The 9,802-nt window shown below is 49.4% G+C and overlaps 1 protein-coding gene across 2 annotated transcripts in view; it reads left to right on the top strand.

Moving 5' to 3' along the window:
* Positions 1-7,697: 7,697 nt before the first annotated feature.
* FBN1 (fibrillin 1) overlaps positions 7,698-9,802 on the top strand; it is a 258,038-nt gene continuing 255,933 nt past the window's right edge. Inside the window, exons 1-2 of one of the 2 annotated variants that reach the window (XM_051822402.3) lie at positions 7,698-7,908; positions 8,466-8,808. In XM_051822402.3, the coding sequence (XP_051678362.1) occupies positions 8,645-8,808 (164 nt within the window). In that variant the 5' untranslated portion in view covers positions 7,698-7,908; positions 8,466-8,644. The remainder of the gene's footprint in view (positions 7,909-8,465; positions 8,809-9,802) is intronic. The other variant, XM_051822403.3, reaches the window with a different exon arrangement.

Raw genomic sequence — 9,802 nt, 5'->3', positions numbered from 1 at the left:
CAAACTGCAGAGGTTCAACACCCAAATGTTGAGCAAATTCCCTTCCCTGTTGAGCAGAAGACAAAACTATATATACACCATGGATCTGACTCTGTAAAATACCCTGTGTGGACAAAGAATGGATGGAAGTGAGAAAAATCAAAACAGTTGTGTTAGGGTTGTGGGGTGATAAGGGAATACTTTAAAAAACTTTAAGTATTTAGAATATTTCTATAACAAATATGGTATATGAAAAATAATGAAAATGAAAAAAATCCTCCATGTTCTTCTAGCATATATACTTTTTTTTCCTTTTTGACAGGCAGAGTGGACAGTGAGAGAGAGACAGAGAAAGGTCTTCCTTTACAGTTGGTTCACCCTTCAATGGCCGTCGCAGCTGGTGCGCTGCGGCCGGTGCACCACGCTGATCCAAAGCCAGGAGCCAGGTTTTCTCCTGGTCTCCCATGGGGTGCAGGGCCCAAGCACTTGGGCCATCCTCCACTGCACTCCCTGGCCACAGCAGAGAGCTGGCCTGGAAGAGGGGCAACCAGGACAGAATCTGGCGCCCCGACCGGGACTAGAACCCGGTGTGCCAGCGCAACAGGCGGAGGATTAGCCTATTGAGCCATGGCGCTGGCCTAGCCTATATACTTTTTTTTTTTTTTTTTTGACAGGCAGAGTTGACAGTGAGAGAGAGAGAGACAGAGAGAAAGGTCTTCCTTTGCCGTTGGTTCACCCTCCAAAGGCCGCCGCAGCCGGTGCACCGCGCTGATCCGGTGGCAGGAGCAAGGTACTTATCCTGGTCTCCCATGGGGTGCAGGGCCCAAGTACTCGGGCCATCCTCCACTGCACTCCCTGGCCACAGCAGATAGCTGGCCTGGAAGACGGGCAACCGGGACAGAATCCGGCACCCTGACCGGGACTAAAACCTGGTGTGCCGGCGCCGCAAGGCGGAGGATTAGCCTAGTGAGCCACGGCGCTGGCTGCCTATATACTTTTTAAAACCTGTTTTCTTTCTTTTTATCTTTTCTGCCTTTGCCCTTCACAAAATTTGAATTTTTTATCCAAGTGAAATGCTTAGGATCCTGAGAATAACATGCAGACACAACTATACCATTTTTTTTTTAAAGAAATATCTACTTGTGTTATTTTAAATTACTCTGTCTTAAACTTTAGCTCCTCTGAAACCGTGGAGTAGGCAGAACATGGCTAACTTCTCATTTAACACTGTCCTTGTAAATTGAAGGGGATAGTGTTTGGCATACAATGATTGGCTTTCAACCAAAATAGGTTCAATGAATATATGCACTAGAAACAAGGTACTTCCAAAGGTTCGGGAAAAATGAAATTAAAAGTTAATTTTGGAGGCCAGCATTGTTGCGTAGAGGGTAAAGCTGCCTCCTGAGATGTGGTTATCTCCTATGGACGTTGGTTTGATTCCTGGATGCTTCTATTTCCTGCTAACATGCCTGGGAGAGCAGCAGATGATTGCATAAGTCCTTGGGCTCCTGCACCAACATAGGAGACCTGGAAGAAGCTCCTGGCTTTTGTCTGGCCCAGCCTTGTCCATTGCAACCATTTGAGGAGTGAACCAGCAGATAGAAGACCTCTCTTTGTCTCCCCCCTCTCTCTGTAACTTCACCTTTCAAATAAATAAAATAAATCCTAAAAAAAGTTTATTTTGGTGCAAAAAATGAAATCCATGCATATGAAGGAGCCTTCAAAACATTTACAGGGGCCAGCATTGTGGCACAATGGGTTGGGCTGCCATTTACAATGCTGACATCCCTTCTGAGCACCAGTTGAGTCCTGGCTGCTCCACTTCTGATTCTGCTCCCTGGTAATGCACCTGGGAAAACTAAAGAAGGTGGCCCAAGTAGTTGAGAATAGTTGAGAGACCTAGATGGAGTGTCAGGCTCCTGTGTTGGGCCTGGCCCAGCCCTGGCTTTTGCTGCCATCTGGGGAGTGAATCAGTGGGTAGAAGATGTATCTCTCTCTGTAACTGCCTTTCAAATGATTAAATAAATCTTTAAGGAAAAAAATCAGAATGTTCATGGAAAATGTATATTACAAAAATATGCTTGGATTTCAAAATGTTTTTGCACCAAAATTAAACACCATTTAATTATATTTTTCATGAATCTTTTGAATTACCTTTATAGAAGTAATGTGCTAGCCATCAAACAACTTAATCTTACTTTCAGTTCTTCAAAGCTAAGGTTTATTAATTCACTTCCCAGGACAGAGTAATGAAACAATTGAGGTCCAACAAGGAAATATGATACTCTCAAGACTCTGTCAATGGCTGGAAAAATTTAGGCCTTTCTTTAACATAGAGAACCGTAAAGAAGAATAGGGCAAGGTTTTATAGTTGACCTCATATCATATGCTAAAGAGGAAGCTAATTCATTCATTTGCTTATTTAATAAACATCTACTGAGCACCTATTTTGTACAAGGAATTGTCCATTGTGATGAGGATGGGACTGGAATCTAGAAACTGAAGCAGACAGGCAGGATGTTGACTCCTGCAGGTCTTGTTATCCCCTCATTTCCTAGGGAGCGCTTGGTGACTGCAGTATAAAATATAGGAACTCTCAAGTAAAATGCAATGCAGATTTGTGCAGCAACAAAGCTCAAGGGATGGAATCATAGCTTCCCAGAAGACACAAGAGAAGTATTCTGGATATTGAGCTGATTCCAGTCAATGTTAACCACAAATCTTGACTGAGATTTTGTAGCCACAGATGAGACAGCAGCGATGAAATGAAACGTACCCTTGACTTGTCAAAGGCAGACTGTTGAATCCCACTCCTCCCTTTCCTAATGGTTTTATAAATCAGCAAATTCCTTAACTCTCCTGATTGTGAGTTTCTTCATTTATAAAACTGAGACAAAAGTTCTTTCTCTCATAAGGTTTGCATTAGTGATATATTCTTGCATAATCGACCAACCTAATAGTAAAGCAACCTAAAACAAAAAGTGTGTGTGTGTGTGTGTGTGTGTGTGTGTATTTAAAGTCTGTGGTTTAACTGGGCAGTTCTGCTGACATTCTGGGTTTGCCATGTGGCTGAGTTTAGCTGGGGCTCAGAAACAGCCTCAGCTTAGCTGGGACTGCTGGGTCTCTCTCTCCACATAGTATCGCATTCAGGACTTATTGAAGGTATAACCATTTCAGAGCAGCATCTGATAGGGTAAAAGAGGAAGCTGCAAAGTTTCTTAAGGCCTAGCCTTAGAAGTCACAATGTCACTCCCACTCTATTCTATTGGTTACAGGAAGACACAAGGTCTGGCCATATTCAAAATATTTTGGAAACAGACTCTATTTCTTGATGGAAAAAGGTAAGGCATATTGGGACCATGTTTTTCAATCTACCATAAAGTTGTGGTGAAGAGATCATGTATATGAAGTTATTATATGCCTGACATGGTTTCTGATAGCTCTCATATATGCTCAATGTTTTTATAACTACAAAATTTTACAATTCTCACTAAGGGTCAAAAGTTTTGACGATGCAGCTGGTTGCATCATGAGTGATCTACTTGCCACCATCAATGGTAGGATTTGGGTCTACGTAAGAGTCTAGTTAACTCTTCATGAAGTCATACTTTTGTTTGCAATGGAAATCTAGGAGCTGATTTTAGAGTATGTTTCTTATGTTTTTGTGAATGCTTTATCAAGCAAGCTATAAACATCCTTGAAAGTTCTTGAGATTATGTAGTAGACATCTGAACATTTTAAAAAAGATTTATTTATTTATTTGAAAGGCAGAGTTACAGAGAGGCGGAGGCAGAGGCAGAGGCAGAGGTAGAGGCAGAGAGGTAGAGAGAGAGGTAGAGAGAGAGAGAGAGAGGTCTTCTATCTGCTGGTTCACTCCTCAAATGGCCGCAATGGCTGGAGCTGGGCCTATCTGAAGCCAGCAGCCAGGAGATTCTTCTAGGTCTCTGACATGGGTACAGGGGCCCAAGGTCTTGGGCCATCTTCTACTGCTTTCCCAGGCCATAGCAGAGAGCTGGATGGGAAGTGGAACAGCTGGGACTTGAGCTGGTGCCCATATGGGATGCCGGCACTGCAGGCAGCAGCTTTACCTGCTCTGAGACAGTGCTGGCCCCACAACTCAACGTTTTAAAATGCCTGACAAATATTGATGCTGCTAATTTTCAGCACCTCACCAAAATAGTGTTTTGGTCATCTTTTATAGAGTAACCACTTTCCCATGGCATGTATTCTTATTGGATTCATCCATAAAGATATTTTATCATTCCTTGGCCAGGTCTGTGAACAGATTTCCTAAGGGTAGGGTCAATAGAATCTTTTGATTTTTTTAAAAAAAATACTTATTTATCTGAAAGGCACACTGAGAGAGAGAGAGAGAGAGAGAGAGAGAGAGAAAGTCTTCCATCCACTGGTTCACTCCTTAAGTGGCCGCAACAGCTGGAGCTGGAGGTGGGCTGATCCAAAGTCAGGAGCCAAGAGTCAGCAGATCAAAGATTCTCTCCCTGTCTCTGTCATTCTGCCTTTCAAGTACATAAATAAATATTTTAAAAGGTAATTATTAAATGAGTTGTTCAGCTAATAAACATGATTTCATTTCACAATTTATTTTATTTATTTGAAAGGCAGGCAGGAGAGAGACAAATAGAAAGAGATTGTCCATCTGCTGGTTTACCCCACAAATGCCTGCAACAGCCAGGGCTGAGCCAGGTAGAAGCCAGGAGTCCAGAACTCAATTTGAGTCTCCTGTGTGGGTGGCAGGGACCCAAGTACTTGAGTCATCATGCATGATCAAGAAGCTGAACTCAAACTCAGACACTCTAATACGGGGTGGAGGCATAATGAGTGGTGGCTCAATCGCTGTGCAAGCAGCCACGTTCATGGTGCAGTGACTTTTGACCAAGTGAGACCAGATGAGCTAAAACACCTCAAGAAGGAGCAGGAAGCTGAGCAGATTTTCTCAGGATAGATATAATTTTCAAAGTGAAGGGACTTCTATCAAATTTATTTTGTTAATGGTGCTGTGAACTTCGTTTGCAAATGGTGCAATGAACTTTCAACTTAATAGTTTAAAGAGAACTGAATCAACTATCATCAAGAAAGTCTTGCAAAGACATGGATTTTCATTATTTCTAACTGCGTTTGGCCACTACTTGCATGTGGTTCTAATATACTTGTATGTTGTTTGCCCAGATAATGAGAGTATTTAAAAATGCATTTCCCTTTCAGTAATCAGGTTCCTCTCTTCTCCTCTCCTGAAGGTCTTTCATCATTATAGTTAAGCCATGAGACTTGTTTCTGAGACAGGGGACTACAGGGCCTGGATCTTTCACTCAGTATGAAGAGGAAGGGGAGTCTTTGCTCCACCAGAGGGAGGGGCCAAAGAAAATAGAATAGGAACAAAAATAAAGGCAGCTTAAAAGCACTTAATTTAAATTCCTCCGGTGGAGGTAAAACGCTGGAAAGTAGTTTAGGATTGATTTAGGAGAACTAGAAATATCCAGAAATGCTCCAAGGGGGAATGTGCAGGCCACCAGGCTGTGCCCTTGGCTTCAGGGGGCTTCAGGGGCACAAGCAAAGCCGTGTGTTCAGTAGCCACTACCCAATCTGTGGGGTGGAAGGTTCTAAGACAGAGGAGCACATCATGTCTTGTGCAAGCTGGAGTACAGGCAAAGCGGTCAGAGCTTTCAGATTCCCCAGAGGGCACAGACACAGCCCAGCAAACTGGTGGGCAGGACAAAGCCTTCCTGGATCTCCGGCAGTTCCGTTTCTCCTGACCCATGGTCCCTTTGCCCAGTTTGTCCAATCTGAATAACCTCCTTACCTCTCCCTATCTGGGGAGCTTTTAAAAATGTCAGTTCTATACTCCACACCATTTAAATCAGAACCTCTGGGGACTGGGTTCTGGTGTCATAATTTTTTGACATTTCCCAAGCCATTCTACTGTGTAGCCAGGGTTGCCTACCAGTAGTCTAGTCAGGTTCTTAGAGTTAAATGACACTTCCTCAGGGAAGCCTTCTCTGATCAGTCCTAGCCTAGGTCAACTTCCCTTGTTATATATCCCTCCAAGCGAGAGCCCAGTACTTCTCCTTCTTGGCATGTAATAACTGGGTCATTATTTGTTTCAAGTCTGCCTTTCCCTGTGGACGATCTGCCAGCCACAGAGAAGCATTTCTGCCTTGCCCACCTATTCCTTTGCTGCAACCACGCACCAGGTGGTAAGTAGACTGTGAGCAAATATTCTCCTCTACTCAACTGAGGGTGTGTGATGAAGGCTGCAATTCACAAGTCTGCTGAAAGAGCTTTTGCAGGTGGGACATCACATGAGGCCATACACTTACAGCACTATGACTTGAAATCAGTTCATACTTTCCATAGTTTTACTGCTTTCATCTCCACGTTCACGTATCATAGAGGTCCAGCAGGTCCTTCATCACCTTTATAACTCTGTATGATCCATCTTGCAACTGGAAAGAAGCCACATAACTTGCCCAGCTCCCCGTACCCTAATAACTGGGCACAACCCCAAATAAGGAAAAATCCCTTCAGAAGGATGCATTCCTAGGGTACCTGTTTGTGTTGCTCTCTTGCTCCTGGCTTGACAGTAGCTGGTGGCTACTATAGGGAAATTTTCTGAGGGTCTCTAGTTCCAGCAGTCAGGGCTCAGAGTGCGATTCCCTGCCCTCCTAAACCGTTAGAAGCTCCAGGCAACACTAGGTTTTAACCATATAAGGATGCCATAAATAGTATAGCCTCCAAAGTCACTAAATTCATTGTATCCATATAAGGATGCCATAAATATTATATCTTCCCAAGTTACTAAATTCATTGCATATCCCGGAAAAGCACAGCCCAGAAAAGCATCCGTGTGTGTGTATGTGTGTGTGTGTGTAGGTAATTAGGGTCGTCGAGGGGAACCCCAATCTTAACTGTGGGTCGGGCAAGAGGACCATACCTTTACTACCCCATCCAAATCTCAGGCTCCAATGTTCACAGGCCCTTGGTTCAGAATCCTACTCAGACTCTTGGAGCATCTTGGATTCAGCCCCGGGTGGCTTGAAGGCAGCGGTAAAGGAACCACGCCCCGACTGGGCTCCCGATCCAGGGGCAGCCGGCAGCGGCGGAGGCCGAGCCCCCTCCCGGCGGCGCAGCCACCCCTGCAGCTCCTGGCTTTCAATGCGCCCTACTTCAGCCCCCAGGCCTCCGGCCTCCGCTCGGTGCCGGGCAAGAGAGGCGAGGGAGGCGGCGCCCGGGAGATTCGGGCTGCGGGGACCGGTCTGCTCCGGCCGGGGCCTGCGGGGCCTCCGGGGCCGCGGTCTGCAGAGGCACATTCCTGGTGCAGGTGGCACAGCTTTCGTCGCCGGCGGCTGCCGAGTCACGGGAGACACTAATCTCGGGTGTGGACCTCCCAGCCGTAGAGCAGGGTAAACCGCTGCTTCACCTCGGCGCTTTCCCTCTCTTCCCCACCCCGAGACAAAAAAGAAAAAAAATGAAAAAAAAAAGGAAAAAAAAAAAAACCAGACCGGGCAGGACCCGACCCCCTCCGCCCCCTCCGCCTCCTCCCACTGCACTAATCCTGCGAGCGAGGGAGGCCCCCGCGCCGAGGCGGTGGCTGGCAAAGGGGAGTGGAAAGGGAGGATGGATGGGGCCGCGGGTGGGGTGGGGATGCGGGGGATGAAGGGGGGTGTCATTTCTTTTTCTTTCTTTTTTTAAAAAAAGTATTTCTCTCGCGAGAAACCGCTGCGCGGACGATACTTGAAGAGGTGGGAAAGGAGGGGGCCGCGGGAGCCTCGGCAGAGACTGCGGGTGCAGCCGGCGGACGCGCGGCCACGGTTGGGACGACTGCGGGCGCCGCGGAGAGGAGCAGCAGCGGCCGCTGCCAGGGCCCAGGAGCAGCCTCCGCCGCCCACTCGGAGCCGAGCCGCCGCTTCTCCAGTGGGTGCAGCCAGGGACTCCACAGGGTCTGGGGGCCCCGGGGCTGGCGATGCCGCCACCGAGGGCAGGGACTGGGACAGGGGTGCGGGGCCGTCTCGGAACATCCACAGCTGGCGCTGGCCCTGTCTGACAGCTTCCTGGCCCCGGGCTGCCGGTGCCGGGCTCGGCGTCAGCTGCGGGCGGCCGTGGCAGCGCCCGGAGCTGGCGGGGACGGCGCGGCGGGCTTCCAGCCCCGCGGCTGGGCGGAGGAGCCGGGGCGCCCGAGGCGCGCAGCTGGTGCCAGCGAGCTCGCTCCGGGGCTCCGGAGCGCTCCGGACGCCGGTGCCGTGCGCGGCGGCTCTTCAGCCCGCGCCCGGGAGGCCGAGGGAGCGCAGGAGCCGCTGCCGCCGGGGGCCCGGGACTTTCCGGCCAGCTGTGCAACAGGCGGCTCCTCTCCTTAGCCTAACTGCGCCACGCGCGGGCGGTGCGCGGGCTGGGCGCGGGAGCGGGAGGCGCGGAGCTGCTGCATCCCGGTGCCTGAGTGTCTCCCCCGCCTCGGGGATGTGTCTCTGTTGCAGCTGGCAGGGGCCGCCCGAAGTGGGAGCAGCGCCTGGAGAAGGCGGGAGCAGCCCGGCCCGAGACGGGCGGCGGGAGAGCGGGACCCCGGCGGCGCGGGGCGCGTGAGGGCGCAGCGGCGGCCGCAGAGCGAGCCCCGGGCGCGGCAGGAGGCGGCAGGAGCCGGCGGCCGCTCGGCATCATGCGGCGAGGGGGGATGCTGGAGATCGCCCTGGGATTTACCGTGATCCTAGCGTCCTACACGAGCCAGGCGGCGGACGCCAATTTGGAGGCTGGGAATGTGAAGGAAACCAGAGCCAGCCGGGCCAAGAGAAGAGGCGGCGGAGGACACGACGCGCTTAAAGGGTAATGGGACGGGGCAGCTTCTGGGGCGCGGGTCTCCCTTCTCCGGAGTTTTAGGATCCAGAGCAGCGGGCGCGGCTGAGTGTCCACGGCTGGAGGACCTCCTGGGGACACCTTAGAGGGGCTAGGGTTCTCAGCCCTCCCCGCCTTGGGACCACCCAGCTCCCCCCCGCCTTAAGGTTTCTGCCCCAGAGGAGAGGTCACGGTTCCAGGGAGTCTTGGGCCATTGTCGGAGGCAGATTTTTTGGGGGCAGCGAGAAGAGTTCCTTGAGGAAGAAGGGAGGAGCCCATTCCTTCCCTCCAGACTAATGCTGATTGTGTTGAGGAGTAAGTCCTTTTCCTGTGGGCATCTTTTTGCAGATGTTCTGTTTGTTAGGGACCAAGGAGAGGGAAGGGTTCCAGTGAAATATGGAACTGGGGTCTCTGGGCGGTGGGGCCTTTCCGCCCAGCCATCTGCAAGAGAAGCCGAGCAGGGCAAGGGGTTCTGAGGGTTTGGGGTTGTACGGAGCTCTCCATTCCGCTGCTGAGGCCCGTGGGCGTTTTTAAACACTGCAAAGCCTGTTATGTCCACGCCACTGACCCTTTCACCGGCTTCCCATGCCCCTGCTGCACCGGATGTTTCATTAGGAAAGATTTAAATTAGGCAGATTGGCTTATTATGGTTGATCCGCTTCCCGAGTTGAGGGAAGGTGAGCATACACTTAAAGATTTTTCAGTTTGAAAGAGAAATCTTTCATTATGAGTTGGTTTAAGTTCAAGTCCCCATAGAAAGACCAGGATGGACTATATAAATGACCCCTTTTATCTCCTTGGAAGTGACTGCTAAATGAACCCAGATGGTAAATATGCAGAGGTTTTGTATTAAATTCTTATAATTCTCATTGATACTCTTTTCCTGAGTGGTCGGTAGTTGGATTGTATGACCTTGGGTGACCAAGTGACAGTGTTGACTCAGATATGTGGTTGAGCATTTTGCTTATTCCTTTTTTTTCTCCCT

This window comes from Oryctolagus cuniculus, chromosome 12 (genome assembly GCF_051225735.1).
Source record: "Oryctolagus cuniculus isolate XC-2025 breed Fujian yellow rabbit chromosome 12, ASM5122573v1, whole genome shotgun sequence".
In the NCBI taxonomy this organism is placed as follows: domain Eukaryota; kingdom Metazoa; phylum Chordata; class Mammalia; order Lagomorpha; family Leporidae; genus Oryctolagus; species Oryctolagus cuniculus.
This window is presented reverse-complemented; position numbering and strand designations above follow the sequence as displayed.